Genomic DNA, 15,377 nt, shown 5'->3' with positions numbered 1-15,377 from the left:
GTACCAGATTAAAAAACATAGTGAAATCCTGACTAGTACCGTGTTAATATATTGGATACTCTGCGCCTGGTAAAGTATCTTAAAACATATCCCAGTAACACACGCACTCAACCCTCTGCTGAAGATGGCTCGTTGCACCGTTTAAAAACTCTGCGATAGAAAATTACCGTTAAAAACCCTTTTAAATCAGAAGGGAGGGTTTTCTCGGACCCCTATTAAACGCGTCCATTCCTTTCATTACTAGTTTAATAGGATCATGGGTATAAATATGAATACACTCGCAAGCAAACTTTTTAAAATCTAAAGACTTAAATAAAAACAGACAGCCTGATCTCAGAGCCCCCGTGTATTAAGATATAAATTCTTGGGTCCGTGTTCAGGGTTCAGTCAATCTGTCTCCAGCCGGCTGTCCAAATGAGAATTTTTATAAAGCATAAATGTTTCGTTATCAGACTTTTAAAACAGGCGGCTCCGTACAAAAAATAACCGAGTACATAGTTCTGAATACTGACGTCTTATGTCCGAGCTATTACACACACCCGGCCTGCTCTTTTAAACCAGGCCTGAATATTCTCAGAGGAGAGAACCTGTTTGAATTTCAGACGCCGAGACAAAACTTAACTGATTGTAAAGCCCGTTTCGGTAAGAGAACAAAAAACTAATATTGCTTCAGTCCTATGAACATTAATCGTCGTACACGTAGATAGAGAGATAGAAATATAAAATGCTACAATTTATATACACACGAGCGCGCTCACGCTCCTACACATGCGCTGTGTGTAAATTAACATGCTGATAATTCCTGCACACTGTAAACAAATATTTTTAAAATGGAATTACCGGAGAATCAACTTGGAAAATATTAAGTATAAAATATAAGGATTCATCCCTCCGTTTTAAAACATGCTCGTTTAACACTTATAATAATCCTGAACGGTTCTTACCGTTATATTGACTGTCGGTGCTCTGTGCAGATGGCCGGACACCGAAAAGTCCTGTATTTTTAAAAAAAGGTCCTTCGTTATGCATAGATTTATTTTAGCAAATGTGTGGCCTCACTTTAAGTGTGTTTCAAACTGAACCTTATGTTAAAGTAATTATGTGTGAACATCTTTTGTGTCGGTATAAGGATTGATCAGTCCTAATAGCTACACCCCCACCCCCCTTAGCTTCAGGATGTCAGAGCTGATGACCGTGAACATCCGTGTATTGTTCGGGTTGAAAAGTCAACTTTGTAAGCATTCGAAATCTTTTAATATCACAAGGTGAGACCATTTTTACACTGCCCCCGAACGATCTGAGCCTTGCTGAGGTGCTTAAGACAATTTCACTTGGCAGGGATTTTTCAAATATATAACTCCTGGGGGTAAAATGTATACGTCTCAAACGTTATTTAAAAGGATCCTGTTGCCTATTATTTTACAGATCTTATATCGATCTCGTTATCATTAAAAACTTTTACATTTCGTGGGGTTTAGCTCCTGATACGCATGCACTGAGAACGCAGCGCCTGAGGCTCGTAGCCTTGGGGGTAGGGTCCACTCTGCTCGAAGGACGCATCCTGTGGGTCTGTCAGTTTCCTGGGGCTGTGCGGTCAGAAAGTTTGCCTGCTCTGCGTGCACGCGCAGCGGTCTGCTCCAACAGTAGACGGAGAGAACCGGGCAGCTTGTGTTTATAAACTACAGGCAGCCTGCTCCGAGACAGACAGCCGGACAGCACCCTGCGGGGTGAAGTAAAGGCTTTTTCAGCTTAGAGACGGTCTGTGAGGTGAAGAAATCATTTACTTAGATAAAGGAATAGATATTTTAAATCATAGAGTTTCTTGCCCAAAGCACTAGAGACAGGAATGGACCCAAGAGGCTTGGATGGTAGGGGCCCTTCCTTAACATGTTGGGGTGCGTGTGCGTGTGTGTGTGTGTGGAGGCGATCTCTCCTCGGGCTACAGGCAGAGGCCTCCTGCTCCGAGACAGAGAGCCGGACAGCACCCGGCTGGGGTGAAGTAATGGCTTTTTCAGCTTAGAGAGCCTCTGTGAGTTGAAGAAAATCATTTTGACTTAAATAAAAGGTTAGATATTTTAAATAATAAAGTTTCTTACCCAAAGCACTAGAATCAGGAATGGCTATAAGGCAGAATAGACAGGCTGAAACATGTGTGTGTTTGTCTCTCCTCGGGGAGAAATGATCAAGGACTGGCCTGGGGCTGGACTCAGAGTCAAAATGACTATGATGGCCATCCGTTATGTGTGTGTGTGTGTGTGTGTGGGCGGTCTTTTCCTCTAGGGGTGGGGAATCGGAAGGGGGCGTCCTCAGGGTTAACCGAGTGTGGGCAGGAAACTCTAAGTAAGAAGACCTGCGACCACCAAGAGGTGCAGATGGCAGGGTCTGCTACAGACTTGCCTGAACTTGTCCTCGGGAGAGGTGGGGGCGGGTTCAAGGAGGGGGCACCCATCCATCAAATAAAGTCTTGGCCATTTCCCGGGGTAAAAACAGGATGGGAGGGTTCAAGGAAGGGACAGATGTTTCCTGGGGTAAAAACAGGATGGGAGGGTTCAAGGAAGGGACAGGTGTTTCCTGGGGTAAAAACAGGATGGGAGGGTTCAAGGAAGGACCGGACATCCGCCAAATGGATCTTGGCCGTTTCCTGGGGTAAAAACAGGAAGGGCGAAGGTCACGGAAGTGACGGACTTCCGGCCGGGAAAACCGGAAGGGGGCGGGAGTTTATGACGTCAAACCCAAAAGGGGCGGGGCTTAACTCATCAATCATTTTTTGACATTGTGACAGAAGCCGCATTCATTATACTACTGACGGCGGTGGGTTCTTTTCCTTCCAATCCAGTCCTTCGATGCTCTTGGATAAGAGGCGCGCCTCTGAAGACTGTTCTTCTGGACTCCGGTGGTAGGACAGAATTTCACTATCCATATTCCGGGAAGCAGTTTATTGAGTAGGAGCGTTCCGCACTTCTTTCCATTATTTAACCCAAGTTTCCATTTCCAGAATCACCCCATCATTTACAGTAAGGATTGTAATCATCGTCGTGTGGGGTTTTGTTTCTGGGGGGTATTTAGTATTTTTTGTATTTGTAAATAGTTATTCTAGCAAATAAGGATCATTTTATATATTTGTGTGTTTGGTGTATTTAATCTTAAGGGGCTTTTTCCTGGGTGTTAGCTAGGTGTTGGCTTGATTTTATCCGTTCCTCATTTTAAAAGCGTAGCAGCTTCCTTGCTACACAAATCTGGTAACACTCTCCATACAAGCTATAAGCAGGGGGGGTGTTCTACAGAGTAGAGTCACTTCTGGTGTTTACAGGATTTGAACCGACAACCTTCTGATTGCCAGCGTAGATCCCAAGCCTCAGAGCCACCTCTCCACCCTCCTCGGAACTGAACATCATTATAGATGCATTTCAAAAACAATGATTGGTGGGAGAGCCCCTAACTTGATTCTAAAGGCCATGTCACATTGCACGACTTTTTCATTGATTTTTCAGTCTTCGCCTTCATTTACATTATCTTAGTGAGTCAGTTGGTGGCACACAACCCCAAAGCTGCTTGCATAATATGGCCTACCCAGTGATATACTCACTTCAGCTAGTCTGCGATTTGCTATGATAAAATCAAACAGGTTTGATTTTGTCCTAAGTTTTAGTGGGGGCCTCTGTCAATGAATGCAAGGAATGAGGAACGCAGGCGTTTTGGACAGAATTGTCTGTCTGCCGTTTCATGTCTTACGTTCCATGACAAAATGGAAAAAGAGAAAAGGCAGAGGTTATGTCTGGAACTGTTAACCATTTGTACACCTGCTATTGGCTGATAAAAAGAGCACGCTTGAATCTGCTGGAATGCTGGCATGCAGTTGGCAAATGTGACATCCCTAGCGATATTCAGATGTGTGAATTGACATGGTCTAGTGACGTAAGCAGTGACTGCAGTTGGTAAATCCAACATGCCCCATGAGTAGAAGTCATGTAAGCTGACAGTGGCTTTAAGCATCACATAAAAGTGCTGATTGTTCATTCATTCGTTTTCCACCACTTAACTGAAAATGGGTCACAGAAGCAACAGTCTTAGCAGTGAGGCCTGTACATCTCTTCCTCCAGTCACACTTGCCAGCTCATACTATGGGATCCCAAGTCTTTCTTCATGTGGAATACTCTCTTTAAATTTGTGGATTTGCTGGGTGGTGGTTGAAGGCTTTGGCGGACTGGAAGTGCTGACTGCGAAAGGCAATAATAGACTACGTAATTTAAACACTGATTTGATTAAGAATCATTGACTGGCTGCTTTAAAATGAACAGTAGAGATGGTGGTGAATTCAGCCTCAGCCACTCCACTTACATGGGTGTCCATCTGTTAAAGTGACCTCTTTGGTCAGTTCTGGGCATTACCCCCAGAAGACACAATGGATGCTCCACTTCTGTGATGGGTATTGGCCAGCTGAGCACAGCTCTCTCCACTGTTTGGTGAAAGGTGAGTCTCTTTTGTGTGGAAGGGGAGCATCATATCTGTAGTTAGAGTACAGTCAGCAGGCCTTTAGAAAAGATCTGCTCGCTGTGCTGCCTGGGCACACCCTTTGTATTGATCTTTGCTCCATCTCATTGTAATCTGCTGTGCTGTCAAAAGCAGCTCTGCCTTATCTGTTCCACAAAGTAAGAGTGACGTCCACCTGCTCCTTTTCATTGATCAATATAGAGAGCGCGTAGAGGTTTTGATGCTAATACCAGAGTGGCACTCCCAGGATGCATTTGTGTAGATAGTAGTGCTCTGTGGCTGGCAGTTGAGAGGTAAAAGTCCATATGAAGCTCTGACAGGTAATAAATTCCAGGCTGTTCTCAGAGGGTAAGCACCGTGGAAGAGCGATCGCATCCTGGTACAGGACAAACAAGAAGTCACTGAGAGTCCTGGGCAAACAGAAAAGGACAACAGCAGGTAAAGGCAAGGCGCACAACAGGGCCACCTAAATGATATCGTGGGGCACGGGCTGGTAGGCTGAAATGTTTATTTTCTTTTTAAAATTAGGTACTGTAGACTCTAATCCCCAAGATGTATCATTTGCAGGAAGAAGACGGGCAGCAGCTGGTGAGAGGACACAATGGACATCTTGCAGACAGAGGCCTATTTCAGGAAGAAGGAACGCCACTCAGTAAGATGCTGTGTCTCAGATGTTCTTGTCTAGATAGTTCAGTTATATTTTATTTTATTTTGCAATTATATTTTCAGGTAGACAGTTGGAGGGCAAAGGCACATGCACTCCACAACCGTACTTGTTACTGCAGTGTGCTGATCTTAACCTCAATGACAGCAGGATTAAATATGTAAAAATAGAAAGGTATTGATTACATGGCTTTATTCTAAAGAGCCTATCACCTAGCAACCTCATATAAAAGCTGGGTGAGCACAGCACTGTGATGCCTGTTCTGTTCTTTGCCAGAAGATAATTGAAGCATAACATGGCTTGGCAGCGGCTTCACCAGCGGGTTTGCTGGGGGTGCAGATTGCACTAGGTGACACCCAAATGACTGTTTATAAAATTTCTGTGCAATGTTTCAGGCCAAAATCAACAAGGGGTACTTAGTGTCCACCAAGGAGGACCCCCACCCTCCCAGCTAAATTGAGTGTCCCTGCATCATTAATGGCAGGAATTCCTGCAATGCATTAAATGGCCATGTGTCTGCGTACTGAATTGTTTGAAGTTATGATTAACTCTCTGTTAAGAAGCTCTATTCATCAAGTCATCCTGGAGCCTGTGGTGGTCTTAATCGGGCTTTGGTTATCTCACTGGGTGACACTGACCCTAGTGACCACACTGTGACTTGTGGTGAAGGTATTGATTAAAATTGGGTCAGAAGGATCCTGAACAGTGTTACAATACTGATGACTGGCTGATGTTATAATTGCTTATCATTCAATGACAGGGACACTGTGAGTCCTAAATGCAGACTTGTTTTTTTTTTAAACAATATTTCAAAGACAAATTCAAAATAAAACAAAGCTCAAATATGCAAAGGCCCAAAAATAATAGAAAGGTCAAATTTAATGAAAAGGGCCCAAACAAAAGGCCAAAATTACCATAAAGGGCCAAGAAAAGAAAATGAAACAAAAAGAAATATACAAAAGGGCAAAAATATCAAAAGCAAGGACAATGTACATTCAAACTTGCTTGAAGAAATTCAAGCATAAAAGGACTTGACGACATAGATAGATACTTGATGCGTCAGTAGCCAGCCTGAGCCTTATGTAACCTTTAAATAGCTCTAATGGCAGCAATTGTATCTCTGAAGGCTCTGCCACGTAGTGTTAACATAAAGAAGAAAAGAAAATCTATTATACATATAATAAAGCACTACTGTCTGTGTGTGTGTATGTGTGTGTGTATGTATGTGTGTGCGTGTCCAGTTCCTCTGAGCAATCTGATTGGTCAGTTTACTTTGGTGCATCAGTGCTAGAGAAGATGATACTTTAGAATTAAATTCCTGATTCTGACAATTTTGTTTTTTATTTTTACAAATAAGGAGTTAAGTGGAACAACAAAGTGAATAACTCACTGGGTAATGTTGGGTCACTAAAAATTAATGAAGCACCAACCGAGTCACTTTCAAAAATAGAAAGTATTCACAAGAATACAAATGAAGTTTTTACAGCAGGTAATGGGGGTCCGTCTATCATTGGTGGTAGTCAAAAAGTGGACAGGAAGTGAGCAAGGCACCATATAATGACAAAGTCAGAGAAGCAGGCTTTATGGGTATTCAGTTGAAACAAGACATGCTGGGTAAGAGAGTTTGAGACAGGTGATGATACCAATGAGAGGCATAGGAGAAATGCTAAGGGTACACATATGGTAAGAGAAGTTTAGACACACAAAGATACCAAGACAAGGCTCAGGGATAGATGTTAGAAAAGGTGGGACTTAGAGATCTATCAAGAGTGAAGAGAAGAGAAGAGAAGAGAAGTGAAGAGAAGAAGAGAAAATGTGAAGGCCATGATAGCTGGTGAAGATGGTAGTAGTGGAATAAGAAACATTAGAGGTTCTATAGAGTTAGAAGTAGAATGGGGTGGGTGGGTAGGATATGGTAGCAGTAGATTTTGGTGTCATTCATGTTATAGCTATACATTGATTATTCTGATATAGAAACAGTCGTACATTTATCAATTGCTTGATAAAGAAAATAAATAAACAGGATTTTAGAGAGTTTTGGGTCATGGGTTGCTGCTGTTGGGTTGTGAAGGGTCACAAGTCACCATGGCGTTTAAATGGTCATGGGTTGCATAGGGTTTGTAAAGTGTGTCATAGTAGGTTGCAGTGGGTTGATTAAGCAATCGATAATCACCTGCATTTCTTGTTATGACGATTGCCAGCAATTCTCCAAGGAGTAGTCCCTGTCATGGAATTGTCATGGAATGGGACTTGAAGACGCTAAAAAGAACAAGATTGGTTCATGAGAAAAAAAAGTTTAAGAAACCGTGAATGAACATAATTAAAAGGCAACAAAATATTTACAAAATAATTCACAAACTAAAACAAGACCAATAAAAAACAAACAAAAATATGAAGTTAACAAAAACAATCATTCATAGAAATAAAGAAACAATTTGCAAAAATGTAATAAAATAAATGTAATTAAAAGAAACAAAACTGAGAAAAAAATAATGCCATTTCATTGTATCACATCATCCATGTTTACGCCTAAACATACCAAATAGAGCACACACCATCCTCTGGCATATACACTAGGAAGCTTTAGGCAGTTATGAAGGTTGCATCTGTTGTTTAAATGTTGAGAAGTTAGATCCGCTAAGAGTGACAAGCTAAAACAAAAAATGTGGACCAGCTCAAAGACCGACACAGAAAAACCTTCTACTCTTATGAAAGGAAGATCGGCACACACCATCTCAGTGTGATCTAATTTACTAATGAGTTGCACTTGAATCCCACCGCTGCCACCTCCCATGACTACCTAGGCATTGACTTTGAATTTTTACCAGTTTTTATTTGTTTATGCAGTGATCTTGTGGATAAAATAATTTTGAAAGGAATACTGGTTGCTTATCCCATTTACTTTGTAGTGGTGGCCATAAAAAAATTTTAAACCCACGCAGACACAGGAAGAACATGCAAACTCCATGCAGGGAGGACCCGGGAAGCGAACCCAGGTCCCCAGGTCTCCCAACTGCGAGGCAGCAGCACTACCCACTGCGCCACTGTGCCGCCCAGGAGTTGTAGATCAAATTTTTAATTATTGATACATAATAGAAAGAAATTATAGAAATACACATTCAACACAGTTCCAAACCTAACCGTAAAAGTGAGTAAAAAAAGATTTGTAAACATTATATATAAACAAATTCAAAACAGAACAAAACTTCCCTAGCAGCACCCACTCTCTTCTCATACAAACCACACCATCCTAGTCCTAATAAAGCCATTATAGAAGGAAGTTTAATCAGCACTTAAATCCACTCAAAATTCCAGCCACGCATAAAGGCAACAGATTCAATGTCAGAGAAGCAGAATCAGGCACTGGACACCCAGGTCTGGACCAAATGAACCCGCTGTTGCCCTTTCGTAATACTGTAACGCTATGGATGGGTAATCCTAGCCACATATAGCTCAAGTGCCATTGTATGAAAAAAGGATGACTTCTAGAGGTTAAATGATATGTGACAGATTTCCATCGCAAAGTCAGTTTTAGGAAAATTGTACCTAGTGAAAACAACCACCCTTGGGATATATGAAGAGGTAGAGAAGAGAGGTCAAAATGTAGGAAAAAAAGACATAATAGAGGACTATGGATGATTAGATTCAATGTCAATGGAGGACATTACCAAAACATATGCAGAAAGGTGCCAAGTAAATTTCATAATGCTTATGAGGGGTAATGTCAGAACAGTGCACATAGTTGAGCTATATTTTTGATGATATGGCAGTGTTCTTGAATGCTGAACTCCGTAATAAATGGGGAGCAGAGGGAAGCCATTTTGTCTTTCTTTTTTGCAGGAGAGCTGCCATTTTGTGTCTGCTTATTATGATGCTGCATGATTGCTGAGTAAATGATACATGTGTCATGTGACCGTTGACATTATGGCTGACTTAATATATAAAATGGCTGCACAATGGTCAAACTTAAGGAAGACTTGCAAAAGGCTAGTGCTCAGGCAAACAATTAACATCTCTATTAAGATGGTTTGCTTCTATATTCTAATATGGTGTTGATTTTATCAAGCTTTGGCTGGCAATTTATATTCTTTCTGACTGTTTCTTAGTCTTTTAAACTTTTTTGAACATTCACTGCAAGGCTTTGAAGACATGGGGAATCCATTAGTTGCACCTATTTCTTATTTCAATGCATTTTTAACAATGTTCAAAATAAAATATATTCTTCAACTACACCATACTTATTCCATATGGCCGCCAATGTTTTGAGATCTTGCGGGGGATTGTCCCAAGGATCAGTGCTGGTCCTGCTCTTCTTCTATTTATATACCTCCTCACTAGGCACTGTCATCTACTTCCATGGTTTCTCCTATGAGAGCTACTGTATGCTGATGATATGCAGCTGAGCCTGTTGTTCACTCCTGAGAGCCACATGATATCAGCTTTGCAGATTCATTCTATACAACTTCTACAGGATCAAACTTATCTGACAGAGTATGGAGCACAGCTCCTGATCCAAGCTTTGTTCTTGTCATGTCTGGACTATAGCAACTCTGAGCTGGCAGAAATACTGGCATGTGTCACCAAGCCATTGCTAATAATTCAAAATGCAGTGGCATGTCTAGTATTGAACAAGCTAAGGCGGGCACATGTCACTACTATTTTCACATCAATACACTGGCTACCTGTGGTGGTACATATTAAGTTCAAATCCTTGATATAAACATATGGGCACTTGTAAAGTCCTATGGTCTTTCTCAACCCCTCAGCTCTGCAGAGGAATTGTGTCTGGTGATGCCACTACTGTGTGGCACCAAATCTCATTCCAGACTTTTCATGTGTAGCTTCTTGCTGGTGGAACAAGTTACCCACCTCCATCCAAACTTCAAATGCTTCTTAAACACATTGAGAATGTAAGAAGATTCTTGTTTTGTGAATTTCTGTCTGTTAGGTTTTTGCACCATAGGAATTATAACTTACTTGCATTTTGTTTTGAGCTCCCCACTTGTGATGATCAATTTTGTACCCTTGTCCTGTAACACTTGTCCCGAAACATCCCCAGACTGATGTTACACAATTACATTTACCTCTTTTTTAAGTCGCTTTGGATAAAATTGTCTGCTAAGCAAATAAATGTAAATGTTACTAGGCAAGACAATTGAGAGCCCCAACCAGATAAGGAACCCTGGCTGAAATATAATACCTTTTTTTTTTACTTTGTTTTATTGTTATAAAAATGTTACTATTACGGTTAGGATGTTACAACACCACTATTTTGTGTACCATTTTGGATCAATGCCATTTTGTGTTCTTCCTACCATCTGCACCTTTTTTAGTGTACCATTGCTGCTTAGTGACATCATGATCATGAGGACATTTAAGATGGCACTACACACTTTGATCAAGTTTGTGGATAAATTTTCAAAAATGTCTGTTAAGCAATTAGGATTTTGGGTAGAAATTTTGATTTATGACTTTTGGTTTACATAATTGTAAAAAAAGTGAGTACACCCCATGGAAATGGTTGACTTTTTCAACATACCGTATATACTCGTGGATAAGTCGGGACTCTTCTGGTATTTTATAATTTCGGTCGTATAAGTCAAATGCGGAAAACTCATGCTATTGGTACAAGGGATTATAATATGCTAACTCCCACCTGAGAGAGTAACCATGGAGCACACTGCCTTTTTTTTCTATGTGGGTGCGGCAATGCACTGTATCAGCGTGTGCTCCTAACCTCTCCCTCTCTCTCTGTATGTCTATTCTGCTTACGTGACCACACGGTAATACCCAAACTATTCCGGAGCAATGTTTGCAATGATTTGTGTTTTTTGTATCTCACACCCTCATACATCTTTATCGTAAGAGCATCCTTATCTATGATGGAGCGTTTCATCAGAAGAAAATATGAAGCTGGTTTTAAATTAAACGTTGTTGAAGTAGCGAAAGAAATTGGTAACTGCACTGCTGCAACAAAATTTGATGTGTCTGAGAAACTAATGTGAGATTAGAGGAGGCAAGAAGATGTACAAAAAAAAAATAAGTGTCGCATTTTTGATTTTATGAGCGATTTTTCAGGTTTCAAGACCTGACTTATACGTGAGTATATACGGTATTTCATCAGGTAAACATTAGATCTTCATGCAAGCAGCACATACAGATTAATTTGATATACCTGAACAAAACTGGTGCATTCATTTTCATAATCTAAACTAACAAAAATGCAGAGTTGTCATGTGGAAAAAAGTAGACCTCTACATTGACCACCACATCAAATCCATAAAATTAGAATCTGATGTTTCAGATTAGGTGCCAATGATTAGAATTCACTTGGGGAGTATGCAGGTGGACCGTGTCTTATTTAAATGAAGTCTGGTGCTTTCGTTGCTATGGACATGTGTGGTGTCACCATACCAAGATCAAAAGAGCTCACCAAGGCTCCCAGAAAGAAGGATGTGGATCCCTATTAGCCTGGCAAATAATTTAAAAAGATCACCAAATTATCTGAAATCAATTATTCCACTGTGAAGAAAATCATCTACAAGTGGCATGGATTTCTAACAATTGCTAATGTGCCTAGGACTAGCTGACCCAGCAAATATAGCAAAAAAGCTGCCAATTTGATACTAAAAAAAGTTTCCAAGAACCCCAGAATTTCACCACAGGATCTGCAGGTGACTCTTGAAAATGTTGCTGTCAAAGTGCATGCATCTACAATCGGAACGATATTGCACAAATTTGACTTGTATGTGAGGTGTGCTAGGAGAAAGCCTTTGCTGCCCAAAAAAACATTGTAGCCAGACTACAGCCTGTCACAGAACATCAAGGCAACAGACCAGGCCTTCTGGGAACAATGTGCTTTGGACAGATGAATCCGAGTTAAGAGATGTATGGCTACACAAACCAAAGACAGTACTTCAGGAGAAGAACCTCACACCAACTGTGAATCATAGTGGTGGAAATGTTATAGTTTGGGGCTGCTTTGGGCACCTTGTTGTCATAGAATCAACTATGAATTCTTTATCATATCAAAGTGTGCTTAAGAAGAATGTGAGGCCATCTTTCTGAAAGTTGACATTAAGACAGAAGTGGACCTTTCAGCATGATAATGATACAAACCACACTAGCAAATCCACCAAGGAATGGATCAAAAAGAAGAAATTGACGCTTATGAACTCTCCTACCCAAAGCTCTAATTTGAAATGTTGTGGAGGGATTTGAAACTGGCAGTGCATGCAACAAAAACCTACAAACATTTTGCAACTGAAAGAATTTTGAATGGAGAAGTGTTCAAAAATATCACTGAGTTGATGTTACAGACTGGTGGGCAGTTATGCAAAACACCTACAAGAAGTCATTTCTATTACCAGCTTCTTGGGCCGAGGGTGTACTTACTTGTTCCCCAGCAGACCATTATATCTACTGATGTTTTTACTGAATTAAAGGGAAATTATTCTTCTGTTTTTATTCAAGTATATCACCTTTATCTACAGGTAATGTTTTCATGAAGATCTACTGTTTGCCTGTTGAAAAAGTCTACAATTTCCATGATGTGTACTTACTTTTTCGCATACCTGTATTTAATACATGTATAGACAGGAATGGAGATGACTCTAAACTAATAATTAAGTGAATGTACAGTATTTAAGTTAGGAGAAATTTTTGCTATTTTATGAGGTGACACTAAGTGAGGGGATCAAATTCTGGATTGTTTGTTTAACAGTGCTGTGAGATGCTTAACCAGTGTCATTTATCCTGCCTGTGCTCCAAATGTAAACACTTGTACTGTGTATCATTTCCTGATCCTGTTTTTTCCTTCTTTTCGTTACAGTTTGGGGTGCTGCTCTTCAGCCTACTGCCTTTCCTCCTCTCCAGCGGGTTGTATTTCTACCTATGGCTGCCTGAGTCAAGCCCATCTCCCCACTCGGCTGCAGTAAAATGCATTCCTGTTCTAACACTGTCCGCAATGCTCTTCTGTCACAAAGGCTGCTCTTTAGGGCACCCTGGAGGAAAGCTGCTAGCTGGACTGCTGATGTCTGCAGTGGGAGATGTCTGCTTGATTTGGAAGGATCTTCTCCTGCCTGGTAAGTGTCTGGCAGTTAACCTGGACAGACAACTGTACATATGATATGTTTTTTCTCTAGGGTAGGGGCTTTAAGAACTTGGGTTTCTTAGAGGCTCTTGTGACTTAATGCACATTTTGAGAAGCAGAAAAGACTGAATTATGTCTCTTCTGAGCATCAGTGAGGTGGGGTAGACACCAGTACCAATGGGATTTGTGGAAATCAAGCTGCGGCCTCATTCAGCCTCATATACTTGTGCAAGTGACCAAATTATGCAGTAGTTAGCAGAATGCGGCCAGCTGATATAAAAAAAAAGACTAACGTGGCAGAAGGAACTTTAATGAAGAAGTGTTAGTCACCTGAGATATATAGGGCTAGGGTTACTTTATCAATCTTTCTTTTGAAATATTGCCTTTACTGGTTGCACAGTATACAATAACATGTGACAGCAACCATACTTTACAACACACAAAGGAAAAGGGTAAAGTGACAGTAAGTGACTTAACATATCCCAGTCACATCATAAAAAAAGCTATAAGTTAGAAATCAAGTGACAGAAAATTTACATTTTTTTTTCTCCCTTCAGGTGTTGCCTTCTTCTCCCTTGCCCACATTCTTTATTCCCTGTCATTTCTTAGTGTTCGGTCACGCAGACCCTCCTGGCTCCTCCTTCCATGTCTTGCCCTCTGGATCTTCACTGGCTGCGCCTACATGTACTTTCTACCCCACCTCCAGGTACGGCCTGATGCACAGTTAATGGTCCCTGCTGTTGGCTTCTACTGCATCCTCATCACTATAATGACCAGCTTTGCCTTCAGGACCTCCCGACCACCTACAATTGCCGGTTCACTCTTCTTCATGGCTTCTGACTTCATTCTGGCCCATCAGCTGTTTGTGGCTCCTGCTCCCTGGGGAAGAATGATGATCATGATCACCTACTATTTGGCTCAGTTACTAATAACAGTTGGGGGAGCTTTGGAGAAGCAAGATTATGACCTATACTCTGGGGAGCGCAATAAGAGGAAGAAAAAGTAGTCAGAAAAGGGAAGGAACCATGAGAGGCAATAAGGGTGTCCAAAAATGGGGTGCAAGAACAACAAGCAAAGAGGATGAAGGTGATGTCTCAAGAAAACCAAAGGCATTTATAAAAAGAACACAGCTTTATAGACCAAAAAACACAAAAACTAAAGACACACCTTTCTTTTGTATTTTTGGCTGCCTTTTAAGAGAAGCAGAAGGCAGAATGAACCTCTGGAAATCTTAAGATGTATAGAGATACTAGGACCCACCAACTCCTTTCAGGATTGATGTTTGGTATTGCACATTTTTTAAAATTTTAGCTGCAGAGTGGATACCCAGTTGCAAACATGGAGGCCGACTGCCCTGTTACACAAAATACTTGAAATAAGGCCTTTGGGCAGCTTACCCAAAGAAATTTTATTTTATTCCAGTAAAATGGATGCCTGGTAACAGTTGAATTGGAATTGCTTCTTTGTGTTTGTCTTCCTTTGCATATTCCACCCATACTCTCAAAACACAATGATCAGATTCACAGGCAAATCTAAGCCAAGTCAATATAACTGAGTGTGGGATACAACAGGTGCTTGAAAGGATAGATGGAAAATGCTCCATCTCTGAGCTATGACTTCTAACACTTCCTCTCACTCATCTATCCATTCCGGAAGCACCTGGTGCAAGACAGAACTGACCATGGACAGGACCCTAGTGCATCACAAGGCACATTCACTCACTTACACTAGGCCATGATAGAGGCGGCAGTGAACTGAACCTCCATGTCTTTCCTCTAAGTATAGAAAACTCATGCAGGTACAGGGAGAAAGACTTTCACTTCAACTTTTTCTAATCATCAAATCTTCTTCTTGTGAATTTCCCATTGGGATTAATAAAGTATCTATCTATCTACCCATCTATCTATCTAGATAAGGCAAGCATAGCAATACTATTTTTTATTAGCTTAAGTCCAAGGGTTATAACTACAGACTTACACACAGAAGCAGACCAGTACAATGATTTTCATGCTTCTATAATGGGAACTCTGGTATGTCAATTGACTTTTAAAAGTCACAAGCTTTGTTGGTGGTCAGAACTGAAACATTAAGGCTGTTTTCAAGTCCAGCACCCTGACCACTAGTGCACAC

The 15,377-nt window shown here is 40.9% G+C and overlaps 1 protein-coding gene across 1 annotated transcript; it reads left to right on the top strand.

The window, feature by feature from the left end:
- Positions 1-4,756: 4,756 nt before the first annotated feature.
- Positions 4,757-15,090, top strand: tmem86b (transmembrane protein 86B). The gene is made up of 4 exons (XM_028814547.2): positions 4,757-4,929; positions 5,059-5,143; positions 12,987-13,239; positions 13,805-15,090. The coding sequence occupies exons 2-4, from the start codon at positions 5,093-5,095 to the stop codon at positions 14,251-14,253; spliced, it is 753 nt and encodes a 250-aa protein (XP_028670380.2). The 5' UTR covers positions 4,757-4,929; positions 5,059-5,092; the 3' UTR covers positions 14,254-15,090.
- The last annotated feature ends 287 nt before the right edge of the window (positions 15,091-15,377 follow it).

The sequence above is a fragment of the Erpetoichthys calabaricus genome, chromosome 11, assembly GCF_900747795.2.
Source record: "Erpetoichthys calabaricus chromosome 11, fErpCal1.3, whole genome shotgun sequence".
NCBI lineage: Eukaryota > Metazoa > Chordata > Cladistia > Polypteriformes > Polypteridae > Erpetoichthys > Erpetoichthys calabaricus.
This window is presented reverse-complemented; position numbering and strand designations above follow the sequence as displayed.